The sequence below is a fragment of the Sparus aurata genome, chromosome 1, assembly GCF_900880675.1.
Source record: "Sparus aurata chromosome 1, fSpaAur1.1, whole genome shotgun sequence".
Lineage (NCBI taxonomy): Eukaryota > Metazoa > Chordata > Actinopteri > Spariformes > Sparidae > Sparus > Sparus aurata.
In genome coordinates, this window is record NC_044187.1 from 11,826,766 (window position 1) to 11,842,824 (window position 16,059).

At 42.5% G+C, this 16,059-nt stretch overlaps 2 protein-coding genes across 3 annotated transcripts; both read right to left on the reverse strand.

Moving 5' to 3' along the window:
* Positions 1–634: 634 nt before the first annotated feature.
* Positions 635–4,238, reverse strand: tnip2 (TNFAIP3 interacting protein 2). 2 transcript variants are annotated; one of them, XM_030419728.1, is made up of 6 exons: positions 3,534–4,238; positions 2,676–2,978; positions 2,462–2,551; positions 2,093–2,356; positions 1,859–1,975; positions 635–1,762 (listed from the first exon to the last, which is right to left on the reverse strand). In XM_030419728.1, exons 1-6 carry the CDS (start codon positions 3,849–3,851, stop codon positions 1,481–1,483), a joined length of 1,374 nt encoding a protein of 457 aa, XP_030275588.1. In that variant the 5' UTR covers positions 3,852–4,238; the 3' UTR covers positions 635–1,480. The 2 variants fall into 2 exon arrangements, with proteins under 2 accessions (XP_030275588.1, XP_030275502.1); XM_030419642.1 differs by having other exon boundaries at positions 635–1,765; positions 3,534–4,236.
* Positions 4,239–7,694: 3,456 nt separating this feature from the next.
* Positions 7,695–11,139, reverse strand: sfrp2 (secreted frizzled-related protein 2). Its single transcript, XM_030393594.1, has 3 exons — positions 10,525–11,139; positions 10,205–10,285; positions 7,695–10,000 (listed from the first exon to the last, which is right to left on the reverse strand). Exons 1-3 carry the CDS (start codon positions 11,111–11,113, stop codon positions 9,696–9,698), a joined length of 975 nt encoding a protein of 324 aa, XP_030249454.1. The 5' UTR covers positions 11,114–11,139; the 3' UTR covers positions 7,695–9,695.
* Positions 11,140–16,059: the final 4,920 nt, after the last annotated feature.

Sequence of the window (16,059 nt, forward strand, 5' to 3'; positions counted from 1 at the left end):
CTTTAAATAAACCTTTATCTGATCAAAATAACAATGCTGCTGAGGAGGTATGTGCACAGTGAACACATGTGTTAAGCTGCATCGCTTCTATGCACTGCAACTGCCTACTTCCTTTTCAACAGGGGATGTCCAGCTTCCTGTTCTTACTACGCCAAATCCATGGCAACTGATTCACCAAACAGCGCTGTCGGCCTTGTTCGCGTCAAAACGAAACTTCACAACGACTGACTGCACAATGTTTAGGTCCCTCAGCGATCAGCAGGGCGGTTATTGAGGGTCGTTGGACGTAACTCGAGCCACCATCTCTCACTGGTCTGCTCAGTGCCCCTGTAGTGTTTGCCTCAGCCACACAACAGCTGGGAATATGGTTTGTCACAGTACAGCATGCCCATTCAGGCAACACTGGGAAGGGGTTTTCCACCGCGCACAAGCATTTACACGTGACACAGATGGACACACACAAACACACAAAAAAGACATGCACACAGGCTTAGATTAAGTAGTGCCAACATTTTCGTGGTTAGGCTATGATCTGTGGCAACAGCTCGAGGCTGCAGACTCCAAGAAGCAGAATACACCACGCAGTTATAAAAACGTATTTAAAGCTGCATAAATCACCAAAAGATATGATAAGTGAGGCTGAACAGACTTTTATTACAAAAATAACGTGCCAGCTCAAGAGAAACAGCACCAGATCTCCAAAAATAAGCATTTTTTGTCAGTTGGGATGCAATCTTTAAAAAAAAAAAACAGTTTAAAAAAATTGAACGTCAAACATTTCTCCAGTTGTATTTTACAATTTTGATCCCAAAAGTTTACAGGAAAAAAAAGTATTTTATGGCTTTATAGAAAAAAAGGCAACAAAACATTGCACTACAAATAATTAGCCTTTTCTATCACTATGCAAAGGGAATAAATATTAATAGAATAGTTATATATTTTAAATCTGTTATTAAGAATATATAATTTACAGACCGGAACTACGTAGAGTTCAATCATGAAACAACTAATAGCACCACATTATCAATTAGATGTCTAGATCCAAAATTAGAAGCTTATGCGTCATGAATCTCTTAATCATACGATTAATTTTTAGCAAAATGTCAAGAAAGTGCAACAGGTTTGTAATTTGACACACTGAGGTATATGATATTGGATATATTGCATTGGCATCCACCTCTCCACCACAACAACCTCCTGTATTGCAACAGGAGAACACTAAGAACAAGACACTGGATTTTTTTTTTTTTTAACTAGAATAGCCTGATGAACTCATTACTCTTGCGACAGGGGAACTTTGGGTTGTACAGTTTTGCTTCACCGTGTCCAATCGTCTTCAGTCAGTCGTTTCATTTGTTGTCAAGTCTCTCCGAATTGGAAACTCCACTCAAGTTGTTTTTCTGCCGTGTAGTGCTGCTCTTCAGTGTCGAGTTACTGTCAGCGAGAGATAACTGTCTTCTCCAAATGAGTGTTGTTCCGTTCATAGTTTGGCACACTCCTCGCAATGGTTCAGGTACTCTGCAGCGTCCCTGTCGTTGAACGTGGCGAGGCACCGCGGGCACTGTAGCTCCGACAGGCCCGGGCAGTCGTTCCAGGCGAGGTTCGGCGTTGTCTTCGCTGCCGCAGCTGCAGGCTGTTTCTGCATTTCAGCTGTGTTCATCAGTAGAGGCTCTGAAGTGTCCTTATGTCGCCTTGTGGAGATCCTGTGTCCTATGTGCACACGACACATGGGAACCACTTCTCTGTTCTCTCTGCTTGCTCCCTGCTGAAGTCACATAAGTACACTGTTAGGACTGCACAAGCAAGCGTGTGTGCCTAAAGATGCTCTTATCACCTGATTTAACGGTTGTCATCTCACCTGTTTGTGTAGCTGCCGTTTTAACTGATAAACCTGCTCCTTCAGGTCTTCGATCTGGCCCTGTGCTCGCTCTCTGTCTGCACGCTCAGACTTAAAGTCATCTGCATAGATGAGCACCTGAGGGAAGAAAAGACACAACCTTGAGTCGTCTTGATCCTGTATACTCTCAAGTTATACAAAAGATTAAACGCAGCGGAATGAAGGGATGTACTGCGACCTAAATGTAGCACCAACCTGCTGCTCCAGAGTCTGGATTCTCTCTTGGTCTTGCCTCCTTACGTCCTCCACTTCTCTGTCCAGCCGCTCACACTCGGCCATCTTCTCCTCGAGTAAGCCGTTGAGCCTGGAGATCTCATGATGAAGCAACCCAGTGCTTACAGAGCCCAGCACCGGCATCATTCCCGGCTCAGAGGTCTCCTTCAGCCTCTGACATAAACCCCTGATGTAGTCCTCCCTGCTGGCGTCATACCTCTGCCACTGAGAATTCAGACCTTGAACCTACAAGGAGCAACCACAACAAAGGGTTAAGGTGTAAAAAAGGCAAAAAATACACATATTTTTTTATAAACACAGCTTGAAAACATGTTCTAGGTGAAGACTTACATATGCCACTCGCTCCTTTAGCTGTTGATTCTCCTTCTGAAGTTGACAGATTTGGGTGTTCACACTACTCACGTCAGCTGACTCTGACATCTGTAGAAAATAGTGGAAGAAGAGTTACAACAGAGCCCTCCAAAGAACTGAGTTGCAGTTAAATGTCCGTTGCACAGGTCGCCACATGAAGCCCCGAGTGTACAAAAACACATCCTTCACACACCTCCTTAGCGTTCTGCTGCTGAGCCACGACCTCCACTTCGTCTCCCCCCTTCTTCTCTTTCTCCAGCCTGGCCATCAGCTCCTGGCACACCTTCACCGTTGCTCCGAGCTTGCTGCGCCACTGGTCGGCCTCCTCCGCCAGGGATGAGCAGAGGACGGCTCTGGTGGCCTCGGACCGCTTCCTGTCCTCCAGGGCGGAGCGCAGCCTCTGGATCTCCTGGTCCTTCTCGTGGTCCGGCTGGCACCTGACAGTCTCCAGCTCCAGCTCCTTCTCTCTGAGCTGCACAGTCAGCCTCTGGATCTCCTGAGAGAGGGATCACATGATCACATGAGCATGTAATAGGTCATCTTATTTATAGTGCATTAATCTATTAAGGTTACAGAAAGTGTGTGATTCTTATTATTGCTACTCGTTAGTAAAACTCAGAATGAGTTAGAGATATGGGGGTATGGGTGCATATATTTGCATGGACAGGCAGCAAAAGTCAAATGAAATGTGTTGCATTATTTGTGGGGACCAAACAAAAAACAAAAAATTCAGATATGTCACAAAATCCCAATATCCCAAACTAATTCTAAAAGTCTTTTTTAGTGTCTTTTAATCATGCATCTATTTGTGAACCTATCTGATGATGTCCGTGAACATGTCCAGCAATGAATTTAATAATATATATATAAAAACAATATTTTTTACACTCTCAGAAGACAAACACTAACAGAGAAAGTACAACACTGCAATCTGGATGTGTTGGTTAGAGTTAGTTTAAAGTTTATTCTTGATATTATGTACAGAGATGTGACACAGTCAGAACTCTTCTCCATCACAACTCACTCACAGCGCATTTTCTACATAACCTACCTCTGCCTGTCGAGATGCCTTGAACTCCATATCATTCCTCTTCTGTTTCAGTTTGCATATCTCTTTACACAAGCTCTCCAGCAAAGACTTGGACGGCCCGATGACCACAGACTCTTTATCTCCCAGCGACATGTAGATCCTCTCATATCTCCCCAGCCTCGCTTTCAAATCTGCAATGATATTGTCTTTAACGTAGATCTGTTTGTTGAGGAGGTCGATTTCCTGCTGCGTCTCATGATACAGAGAGTTCAGCGTGCTGTAGCTCCGGACCTTGTCTTTCAGCACGTCGTTATCCATGTTTATACTGACGTTATCCATTGCAAAAGGCTGTGTAAATTGGACAGAAGGATTCGTCTTTTTAATAATCCAGCATTTGACGCCTCTGCTCCCCGCCGTGTGTCTTTAGAAATGCACTGCGGAGGTCATCGTGCACCAGTCTCGAGAATAATATCCCCGAACAGGGGATTTCCTAGGGAACTTCCCCGCGGACTTTTTCTAGCTTCGTCAAAATGAGCTCTGGTCGCTTTTAAAGATTCACCGTCGACCGTCATTGGGAGGTAATGGGGTTTTATAGCCTATTGGCACGAATGTTGAAGAAAACTCAGAATCACAAATGTTTAATGCAGGCTAACAAACTTTTAAGCTAGCTGTCACCAACGGCTGAAACGAAGTAGCGATGGAGCGTTCACTGCCGTCGTAAACTCGCACTCTCTTTGCGATGTTTCCACGCAGTCAGGTGCTTTTGATGAGCAGCAGCGCACGAAAGGTGTTATTTAAGTGTATATATGCGGTGTGCTATTCTTAGAAATTGAGACACATGATTTTGACATGACAACATTGTTTCTTCCACTCCAAAAAAAAAAAAAAGTTCACTAGAAACTAGCTTAAAAAAAAAAAACTACCCTTAGACATAAAGTCCCCCTATAATATTAGCTAATAATTTGCAAGTAATCACACAAACAATACTTAATTCAGGGGCATTAATTTTCCCAGCGGTAGTTTACAAGGTTTTCCACGCATCCCGCCCCCTAAACGTCACATCAGTGCCGGTGAGTGTCAGCAAATTCCCCACACACTCCAGTCATCTGTGCTGATTTATTCATCGTCTCTCAAACGATTTCAGTTTTTCCCATCGCGCTGAAGGCATCGCAAACGTCTCTTCTTCATGATGTAATTGAGTTGTATTGAGTAGACTGGATTGCGCAGTTATGGCCAAACCAGTGAGTGTGTGGAGTCTGTGGCTGATTCATACTGTGACTGGCCATTGTGTGGCTTCTGATAATCCTATGGGACATTTCTGCTTTCTGAAATGTTGGAATTAGAGATATATCTGCCAGGACTTGACCTAAAGTGCCGCTGTGATCTCATTGTTCTGTACCGCATATCAGCTTTGTCATTAAAACAGAAATACACATATATAACCATGATAATCATACTGTATAGTGACTTTATTCTGGAAGATTATGCTGGTTTTTCACAAGGGAAATAAGCATTGGTCTGAGTATGATTTTTTCCCCGTGTGAGGATGTTAAATTTATAGGCAAATCAGCAATTAAATCAGTTATTTTAAGATTATAGAAATGAGTTCAGTCTCACAGTAGGCTTCACATTTGTGTGTTTGTCATATATACTAAAGGTTCAGTTAGGACATATGCAGATATGAGATATCTGAATATAAGATATAAGATGTACATTCTGATTTCAGTGGGGGGTTTTTTAATCATGGCCAAGAATGAAACAAAAATTAAAATGTGCTAGTTTTGCTCTTATGCAGCGCGCAATCTGAAAAGTAACTACTAACTAAATTAATCAAATAAATGTAGTGGAATAAAAAGTACAATATTTGCCTCTAAAATGTAGTGGTGTGGGAGAATAAATCAGAAAATAAAAGTAAATACTCAAGTAAAGTACTATTTTCTGACAGCTACTTAAGTGCAGTACTAGAGTAAATCTACTTAGTTACTTTCCATCACTGGAACAAATCTAAGGTCTATATATACACACAGTACAATGATGGAAGAAGGCTATTCAGGTAATGTACTTAAATAATAGTTTAAATACAACAGTGTAAAAATACTGTAAAAAGTAAAAGTCTGACATTTGAAATATTACGTAAGAACGCAAAGAGAAGTAAAAGTACTCGTCATGAGGAACAGTCCCTGTCCGTGTTGAGACTTATAGATGTTACCGACTAATTACAAACAGCTGCGGAGCGTACATTTAATGTTATAACATATTGGTATAAGACAGCATTTATATTTGGACCCTGTACTACATGAACGAGAGCAGCACCGGGTCAAAGTGAAACTACTGTCTAGACAGGAGGTGTACAGTTTTAGGCCCTCTCAGCTCTACTGGCCGGTGGAGAGTCCCAGGTATTTCTGGGTCAATCACACCATAATGTCACATGAGGGCTGTTGTAGGTGAGTCACTGAGTACAGTCACATGTGACAGTTGTCAGGGTCACATGACTCAAGGTGTGAAGCGTGTTAAAAGTATGTGGGATGAGGTGCTGTCAGGATGGCACTGTGAGTGAGTTAATTCATCCATCACCATTCACTTTCAGTTCTGTTCAGAAGCCACAACTGAGGCGCCTTAATGTGACGACCCTTCCTCGTGGGAGATCTCACTGTAGGTTCCCCTCAGTACTGTGGCACAGTCATGCAGTGATGACCTGATTCTCTTTACACCTTTTAATGTAATGCCAGTCATCCAGGTAGTACGACAACTTAAAATTTGTTTACAGGTCTGAAAAAAAAGTAGTATAAAGCCTTCTGTGTCTCCAGGGGAAGCTGCATGTATCATATAAATTACCTCCAGGTATGTCACTTAGTAGTTATGATGCATTGTGGGAAATGTTGAGGCACCAGAATTTGAAACAGAAGAATACTTGGAATAAAAAAAGGTGATATCTCTGTGTCTGATATTGATTTTGATCCGTCGCTTTAAAACTTTCCAACGTGTCCAACAGTGTTTAAAGTAGTGCAATGCTAGACCGGTCCGAAACTGCCTACATTACCCACAATGCAACGTCACACACAGTTTCCTCCGGAGCCACAAAAGGTTTTACGCTACTTTTTCCACATATACAGACCTGTAGACACACTTTAATGTGTATAATTGCTGGAGGTGCCATCTCACTGATCGACAAAATATCAATCAAATTCTAACACAAACCAGTTTAGGTTAATTATAAAACAATAACGTGGTACACATGCGCTGGTTCCAGCATCTTATGTGAGAATTTGCTGCACCGCTCAACATTTATAAATCTGAATAATTTAAATATTTGAGTTTTGAACTGTTGGTTACACAAAACACATCACGCTTTTACCACAGGCAAACTTTTTCACAATTTTTCTGTTTTATAGACTTAAAAAATAGCAGTTTTAATGTTTTCAGCTCTGTCAGTGTGGAGCTATATGGAGCTTTTGGTATTAAGTAAAAGATAAATAAAAATGTTATGTTATTAAATTGGTAAGTTCTTCAAATTGAATCTACATGTTTTTTGAGTTAGACTGAATTGAATTGGTTAAACAAGAAAAAGATAAACTCTCCCAAACTTGACTGGCACTGTTTTTTTGGCATCTTTTTCCCGAATCAAATTACCTCTTGGAATATTTTCAAAGCCTCGGGGCTCTTTCATACCCACAGTTTGTGAGCAGTACAAGAATTTCCCTCAGTAATCCCAGTAGTGAAAATCAAAGTGGTATCAGGAACAAAAAGTGCCATGTGTTTCTCAGAAGTGTGTGTCAGCAAAATGTCCAACAGTTGGCATAAAAGTACAGATAATTTTACACGTAAACATGTAATTTAAGTCACACAAGTCTTATAAACTCAGATTCATTTTGCATTATAAGCTTGACTTAGGTTTAATAACAAGGGGGATGAAAACAAAACAGAATACAGATCTGATGTGTTGCAAAAGACATTAATGACTAATACTGAAAATATAACAGCAAGTATTTATAAATACATTATGTATTACTAGACACATCAAATAAAGTTCCATGTGCTTCCAATTCTGACCATGACTAGATTTTACCATTAAATTCCACTAGATGGCGCCTTTTACCAAAACATACTGTAGGTACACACACACACACACACACATACACACACACACACACACACACTAATGAAATGAGTCACTTCAAAACATGTCGTTGGCAGCTTTTAATCGCTGAAAACTTTATACAAGAATAAAAGACAGTATTTGATATTTACACAGTAATACTTCAAAAAAAAAATACTTTACATTGCACACATACGACACATGATTATTTTGCGCTTAACAAGTTACTGCTCATCAAATCAACGCTACCAACCAAAACTCAAGATATTCAACATTAATACCTAAATAATAATACAAAAAAACAACTCGTGTTACTCAATAAAACAACAGGACGGAGATGGAACATAAGAAGTTTAAACTGAAATACGAAAAGTTTGGAGTAGAAAAATATTTGTTTGTTAAATCATACTGTGGTAGAAAAGGATGCAGTGGCTCAAGTACAAAAAGATCCAAGAATATTAAAATGTGGAAAAGGAAGAGAATATAGCCAGCTATCTCTCATTTTTGCTTGAGAAAACGATGAACACTATTTTGGCGTTGAACTTACCACGCAGGGATCACAACTTCACTCAAAATGTACCACACAGTATGAATTAGATTTTTGTTTCTCTCTTAGTATAAAAGAGAGTTTTTTAAAATGCAAATACTTTATTTTTTACTCCCCTAAAAAATCTGACTGAAAGCTCTTTTTATTTAACTTGAGGAATTTAATCCTGGAGTCCAACCTCGAGCAAGTCAAGGCCTTTAACTCTGTGTTTTGTTCCTTGTAGGAGTTTTGAGATGCATCATACAAACACCTGTAGATGATTTAACCTTGTCTGATGAATGCCTGTGAAACAGTTTAATTTGATATATTTTGAAGCCGATCACTGCAGAAACAGATCCCGGAGAGCACCAGATGAGAGAAGGAAAACGTCTCATATTCAGCGTAGGATTAATAAGCTGGCCACATCTGTCAGTGATTTTTAAGAGTCAACCGTTTTCCTTAATCCTGGATTTAAAGCTCCGCTAGTTTTCACTCTAACCATGTAATTAGTAATTTCTTCACACATTGGACAACAGCTGAGTGAAATCTACTGCACTGAATGAGATGACAGCAATGACGCACCACTTAAACTGACCACTAGGGTGCGCCCACAGCTCACAAAGTGCAAAATGAAAGGGAGTCAATGGATGAAATTCATGAAATCTCACATTATTACGATTTAAAGCGTAACTCTACCAATCTGACACATTAAAGTGTGTTTACCTCTCTTGAGGAGTACTATTTTACATCTGAATGAAAAGTAGTTTAAAGTATTTTGCGGTTTCAAGCTGCACATAATCTGATAAAGTGCCTCCAGTGATGTCATGTGATGGCCAAGTTGAATTGTGGGTAATGTAGGCACCAGGTTTTCAAAAAGTAAGAGGAACGTGTGGAATAAAAGACGGTATCTCCGGTTCTACTGCATAGATTTTGATCATCTGTTTTTCAAACCGAGTCCAAATAGTAGTGCAATACGAGGCCAGTGGACTATTTTACAAGAGCTGGTGCCTACATCACCCACAATGCAATTTAGCCAGGGAATGTCACCACTGGAGGCAATGTATCAGATTACATGCAGCTTCCTCTGGAGTCAGAATAGGAGTTACACTTTGAGTCATTTTTGTGTCAGCCTGCCATAAATGTGTGCCTCGCTCAGAAGAAATGGACGATCTGTGTTGTTAAGCAACTTAAAAACATGGTTTTAAAAATATGGTGGCCCTTTTGGTGAACGTAGCTTGAGTGTATCGGAGCGTAACACCTCTCAGAAGACGAAAATCCAGGAAAATAATAATTGTAGAGTCAAACAAATGCTTTAGCCAGATCAAGATGTGTTACACATGTCCTATTTTTAAAGATAATGCACATTTCTGACTATAACCCACTTGAAAAACAGAGGAATTTGTTAGTTTCTAAGGCCAAAGACACATTTTTGCTGAAATGAATCTATGAATCATAACTGCAACTTGTGTGACAACTTGAATGGGATAATTGGAACGAGCTGAACTAAACTTTTCCTCCGACAGCGACACACGCAGTGCTTTTTTCCCCTCTCTTTTCCATCCTAGCACTGCAGCTTGCGGATGCTGCGGGAAATCCTCTTGAACTCTCGCTGTCCCTTCTGCCAGCGCTTCAGCGAGGTGATGACCAGATTTCCGTCCATCTTCTGGCCCATGACCAGGTAGGCAGCGTTGATGTCGTTCATCTCCTCGCAGATGCACTGCAGGCCGTCCTTCAGCCACAGCACCGTCTTCCTCAGGTCGCGCTCCGTCACGCCGTTCAGCTTGTAGATGGTCTTGCTCTTGGTCTCCGGCACTATCTTGGTGTCGCCGTTGATGTAGGAGATCTCCTTGACCTTGATCTTCAGAGCTTGGTGCAAGAAAAGAGGAACATTCACTGACAAGTGCTGATGAAAACCACCTGAGAAGCTTAAGAATGATGTATTTGCAGTTGTTTTAGTGCTATAAATGATAAAAGTGAGTTCCTCCTGGAACCTGAGGGGTCATGACCTCTCTGAGCCCCTGAGCTCCACCTTTGGAAACAACTGGTAATAAATTAGATGGGTGGACTTACCAAAGTCATTCTTACACAGGTTGTCTACAATTTCGTTGTCGTTTTCATCTGTTTCCTTGCAAGCATCGCACACCCTGGGCACTAAAGAAGAAGTTAGACATGGTAAATGTTACATAATCAGTATTCAACACACAGGTTTATGCACTCTGCAGAATAAGTGAGGCACACACAAAGGCAGGTGTGGACTGTGGTGCAAATTGTGGTACCAATTGCAGAAAAATCAAGCTGTTCACACACATTATTTATGCGCCGAGAAGCTTATTTTCCATTTACGCACGAGATTTGGGGGATTGTACATTTAAAGATGGACAAAACCGTACCCTCCTTGGTGGCTGGCGCGAAGCTCTCGATGCCTGCAGGTGGGATGCACAGGTCGTTGTCGAGCGGGAAGCGCTCGCAGTCCAACATCTTCGGCCAGGGGAAGCCGAACGCGGACATCACGGGCGCGCAGCCGTTCTTGACGCTCTCGCACAGAGACCTGCACGGCTGTATGGGCTCGTCCAGATCGTCCAGACACACGGGAGCGAAGAGGGAGCAGAGGAACTTTCTCGTGTCGGGGTGACACTGCTTCTGCACCAGCGGGATCCAAGACGAAGCCTGCTGCAGAACCTCATTCATGGTTTCGTGTCCGAGCAGGTTCGGGAGGCGCATCTCCGTGTACTCGATGTCGTGGCACAGGAGGAGGTTTGGAGGGATCGGCTTGCAGTTGTTCTTCTTGAAGAATAACTCGTGCTGGCCAAAGCTGTACAATCCGTGGATAGCTTCCGTGCAGGGCAATGTCATCAGCCACAGCACCGTCACTGTCGGAATGAAGGCTCTCATCTTGCGTGCGCGCGTAAAAGCTGCAAATTCTAAACGCGTAAAAAAAAAAAAAAACTCAGTCAGAGGCTGGTGAGCATCAGTCAGCATGGATGGATCCTCTTCCAGTGGTCGGATCCCACCGCACAGGAGGTTTTCTTCCAGCCACGCGTGGGAGGAGTCTGTGCGTAAAGAGCGCGTCTCCACTCAGCGCTCCTCATATCAGGTGAACCCAAATCTGACTCCTCACTTGTTGCTCCTCTGGGCCCGACAGGCCTTTTTTTGATTTCTAATTATAGCTCATAGTATTTTATCACCAGTCGTTTTCCGAACAGCTCCCCTCTCTATTTCATCCTCCTGCCCTCCTTCGTGGAAATAAAAACAAAACGCGTCTGACAGGGTTTCCTCATTACGCCCAGATCAACAGAAACACATCCTGAGTGATCCCCCCCTCTCTCCCCGGTTGCTGTTTTTAGACCCACGCTGTAAATAGTTTGGAAATGTAGTCAGTAGGGGCATTTAGCCCCGTGCAGCGAAGCGTTCATTTTCCATCATTAGGAGGTGCAGTGTTGAAATCCTCCGGGCAGGTCTGCAGGTTCGCACCACACGGTGAAATATTGTCTCGCCCCGGTGTGAGAAGCAGACCTCCAGCCAGCACCACCCAAGGGTGAAACCGGATCCGCCTCGTCCCGCTCTGCGAGCTCTGGCTCCTGTCCGCCTCTCGGACCCCCTTGAGCTCCAGTCTGGTCTGCAGACAGCCGTGTGGTTCTTCTCAGGGCTGACCTTCCTCCTGCTCCCTCAAGGAGAGCTGAAATGAGCGAACACTTAAATCTTGGATGTGATGTTTGTGGAATTTTTCTCGCTTAAAGGGTCAGTTCACACAATTCACAGAGGCATATTTTACCACTTGTGGTTTGGATGTTGAGATACTTTTGGAAAGTGATGGAAAAATACATTTACTCAATTACTGTACTTGAATGGGCCCACAGCTGTGTGCTACTTGTACATCCACTACACTACATTTTGGAGGCAAATATTGTACTTTTACTCCACTCTCTTATTTGGTGAATTGTGTTACTAATTTCCAACTAATTGACTTGGCAACTGGATAAGAAAAAAGCCCTGATAATAAAGAAATGCTGAATATGGGATCCAATAATCGCCCATCAGAGACAACAGACGCCCAAGACAAGAAGCCTTTTATTCACTTTCACTTTTACCAGAGTAATTTGTCAACATGCTACTTTAAACTTAATTCAAATATAACTTTTGGCCAATATCTCATCTAAAACTAATCTAGTGTGTAGTGTGTGTGCTCCTGTCACAGCTCGGTCCCTCCTCCCTCCTCCACTCAGCACCTCCTTGAATCATTCAAGAAAGCTGGTGAGTCACCTGTTTTAACTCGTAGGAAAAAGAATCTGACTCTGTATATTTGCTCTGAATTAAACATGCCATTAAAGTTTATGGCTCTACGTGCGCCGTTTTTTTATTTTTTATTTTTTTATTTTTTTAGCAGAACTGAACAAAGAGAATGTTTCTGGCGAGAGGTTTCCCTGCACATGTTTTTCTTTCCGTAAGAAAACAAGACAGAATCCATAAATGATTTGGTGACATGTATGAACAATATTTTATGAATAAAGAGCTGCACTTTTAAATGATGTGTTAGATTGTTCATCCTGTGATGGTGCAGTAAGTGTTTCACAACTCCTGAACAAAAGGAGTTTGAGTCAAATTAGATGCCTCGTACTGACTCGTGAATATCACTCACGTCCAGACTATGATTATTGTACAGGAGAGCCAAAACTATAAGGGAACATGTGGTCACTGTTGTAACTGCTGACAGTGGTGATGACTTTGGATGATTTTTCTTTATGTTTAAAGGCTCAGTTCACCCAAATTACAAACAGGTTTTCTCTTTTACAAGTTGTGTCTAGCCTTGCAGACAGATTTGTCTGATTTGCAGAGCTCACGGCTGCCTCCATCACAGCACAAGTTTTAAGTCAAACGCTAATGTAATTCAACATATGGCAACATCTTTTGACTTGAGACTTAATTCGCCTCGGCTTAAGGACTCGACTTGGTCTCTCGACTTGACATAACCTGTGACCTGCTTATTAAACCGGCGTTCAGAGCTTTAAAATAACGCAGGCACCTGCTGAGGCACGAAATATAATCCAGGAAGTCCAGTTTAAGTAACAGATCCATGAGTTTGAAGGACTGTCAGATGCCAAAAACATAATCTTATAATACTCCGAGATAGAGCAATACAACTCTGACAAGTTCTCAAAGCTGCAATTAGCGGCATTTGACAGGTAGACGGTAGAAATACGGCATCAGTATCAGGTTTACTGCCAAGTAGTTTTACACATATTTGTCTTGGTTGTTTCGGTGGATAATAAATAAACAAAGCAAGTAGAAAAACATACAGAAAGTTTAAAAAAGAACTGCAAGTAAAGGAGCACAAATGGAAAATGTACAATTAACTATACAATATGTCCATTATTTAAATGAAAGAGCTGTACAGTTCTGTGCAAAGTGTTCACTGAGGAACGTGCACAAAATTCAGATTATGCCTATTAAGCAATTTGAAATGTGCAAGATGGAAAACTAAATAAATGTTTGAGAGATGAGGCATGAAATATAAAAGTGATCTACCAGGAAGATGTGCTTTCATCCATTTGATTAGTCACGTGACATCATGTTGCTGGACATTAGTTTTCTTCCACTGTTTGGCCTGACTGGCCTCGTTCAGAGTGTTGTCAAAGAGCGGGATCCTAACTGGTTCTTCGTTCTGTGTCAAAGGTTTAACTGGATTTTATAGGGCAGCGCTCCCCCCTCTCATCCGCCGCCCTTCAAAGTGTGTTAATTCTGTTCAGGTCTCTGTAGAAACACTTATAAAGCCCATTTAAGGGCTCGAACCCCCCGTTAACCTGCAACTGGACCCCTAAACTGAGCAGTAGGTCAGCTGGCTAAACTGTACCTGTGGTGTGGCGGGTCACAGGCTAACCTTTGCTGGGATGGCTGAATGTGGTCAGCTGTGGACGGGACTCACGATGCGCTCCTGTGGGACGTACGTCAAGGCATTAGATCGACACAAAACGTGGCAAAACAGTCAGAGCGAAACTTCTCAGACACCTCAGCTTGTTTTTTAAGAATGCAGAGAACAAAGGCCATAAACGGTATAAACAGCTAGCACGAGGTTTCAGTTCTTCTGAGTTCTTAACAATATGGTTTCACAGACAGTTAAGGTCAAAGGCTTGCAGTAGAGGTAAGCTGATCCCAGGCCTGTGCTTGAAGTCACCCCAGTGGGTTCTCATTACAGCTCTGTGTGAAAATGAGACACAGCTTGTCGGACCTAGTCGTCCATCTGTGGCCCAGTAACCCCTCATTCTTCCGCTACCCTCAACCCATTACCCCTTCCCTTCATCTTTTTTCATAAAGAATGGAGGGCTCGGCTGCAGTCAGAAACAATCAGAGAATGTGTTGTGCAGGTTCAAAAGATAGCCATCCCCAGAGAAAAAAATTGCTGAAGGAATCAATTTATCGGACGCTCGCGAAAGACTCATCTCTCAGTGTGAGAGGAGCATCAAAGCCATCGCGACCGCTGTAATGCGAACCAAACCAACCAGGTTTTTTTTTTTAAGCGAACAAGCTACCCAGCCTCCACACGGGATCTTTGGATTTGGACGAAAATAAAATATGATCAGAGGAGATTAAAGGATCGGTCTGGTCGCCTTCGATATTTTTCTTATTTTTCGACAAATTCCGCGAAAAAGACCAAAACCAACAATGAAGTGATCCTCGTAACAAGTATCGTCTGTGTAGCCAGAGCCTCTGCGTCGTGCTGGAGGCCTCCACTGACGTCTCGAAACTATTAAAAACCAGCCCGTCCTGACTCATCGTGACAGACTTCATACTTCTCAGTATGACGCTGTTGTTGCCCCTCTGGCATCACTCTACTGCAGTAGTATGGAGCGGTGTAGTCTCAGTCCTAAAACACAGAAATCAGTCAGCGTTTTTGCACATCCGGTTCCCTCGTCTCAGAGTCGACGACGTTTGTGAATTAGTTTTCGGTTACAGGCCTGAAATAAGGTCTGTGGTTACTGCAGACTTATGACGTTAACATGTTTTTGCTCTACGAGATAAAAGACAATCATTGGAATTTGTCCCACCCTTACAAAGATTGTGTTCTCTTGGCATTAACTCGCCTGATAAAACAACGATCATCTAGTGGCCCAGAAAGAAAAAAAAAGACCCCGATTCTTCACCACTAGGACCACTCGTCTCGTTCTTATCATCTGTGGCCCCTCGACTGCCGACTGAGAATCAGCTACACAGCTCTGAACATCGTCCTGAAGTGCACTAATGAGCTTGTTAACTTCAATCACTGCCTCTGCATTGACATTTTGGGAAGGAATTTATCCCAACCAAGAGGAATTAATCTCATTAGAGCTCCAGAGTCATATAGATCGTGCCTGCTTGGTGTAATTGATGTTCCTATTGTACAGGTCTAATTGACTCAGCGTGGGGCTTCAAAGCAGCTGTGGGACACGTAGGCGACTCTGCCAAGACTCCAGGACGACCAGAGATGTGTTCACTGTACACATGAAGAGAGGGGAACGAGATTATTTGTTTTTTTCCGCTCTAGCCCTCTGCTTTGCATGCTCACGCCGAGAGGTACGATGTCCCAGTTCTTGGAGGGAAAGTTTCCCTTCCATCCTCAGACTCTACACCTCGGTCGTCCACATGGAGTGTTTTCAGAGGTCAAAGTGACAGTATGGAGAGCTTTCTGTTGTTTTAATATTATGGCTGGTTTATGCATGACAGTCCCACATTTCGAGGTATTTCAGTGTCCACTGCACTTGCAAAACCAGTTCCCCCTGACATCATTTTGCAGGGCACGGCTACTGCATCCTTAATGCGATTGATTTAAAGAAATACAAACAAGCGAGGGCAGCTTTTCTCCCCTGGAGCAGAATGATAACGGGTGCAGCAAGACCTTTCTAGGCAGTCAAGCTGTTTCTCCAATAGCTTATAATGACCATCAGCTATATAAT

What these genes read in the sequence shown, in the direction of transcription:
- tnip2 (XM_030419642.1), bottom strand. Translation starts at nt 3,851, where the DNA reads ATGGATAACGTCAGTATAAACATGGATAACGACGTGCTGAAAGACAAG. An exon ending in AGCAGCAGAACGCTAAGGAG is followed by an intron (nt 2,552 to 2,675) that starts GTGTGTGAAGGA and finishes TATTTTCTACAG; the next exon opens with ATGTCAGAGTCAGCTGACGT. An exon ending in TCCAGACTCTGGAGCAGCAG is followed by an intron (nt 1,976 to 2,092) that starts GTTGGTGCTACA and finishes TTCTTCCCTCAG; the next exon opens with GTGCTCATCTATGCAGATGA.
- sfrp2 (XM_030393594.1), bottom strand. Translation starts at nt 11,113, where the DNA reads ATGCTGACTGATGCTCACCAGCCTCTGACTGAGTTTTTTTTTTTTTTT. An exon ending in CGCGCCAGCCACCAAGGAGG is followed by an intron (nt 10,286 to 10,524) that starts GTACGGTTTTGT and finishes CTTCTTCTTTAG; the next exon opens with TGCCCAGGGTGTGCGATGCT. An exon ending in CCTGTGTAAGAATGACTTTG is followed by an intron (nt 10,001 to 10,204) that starts GTAAGTCCACCC and finishes TCTTGCACCAAG; the next exon opens with CTCTGAAGATCAAGGTCAAG.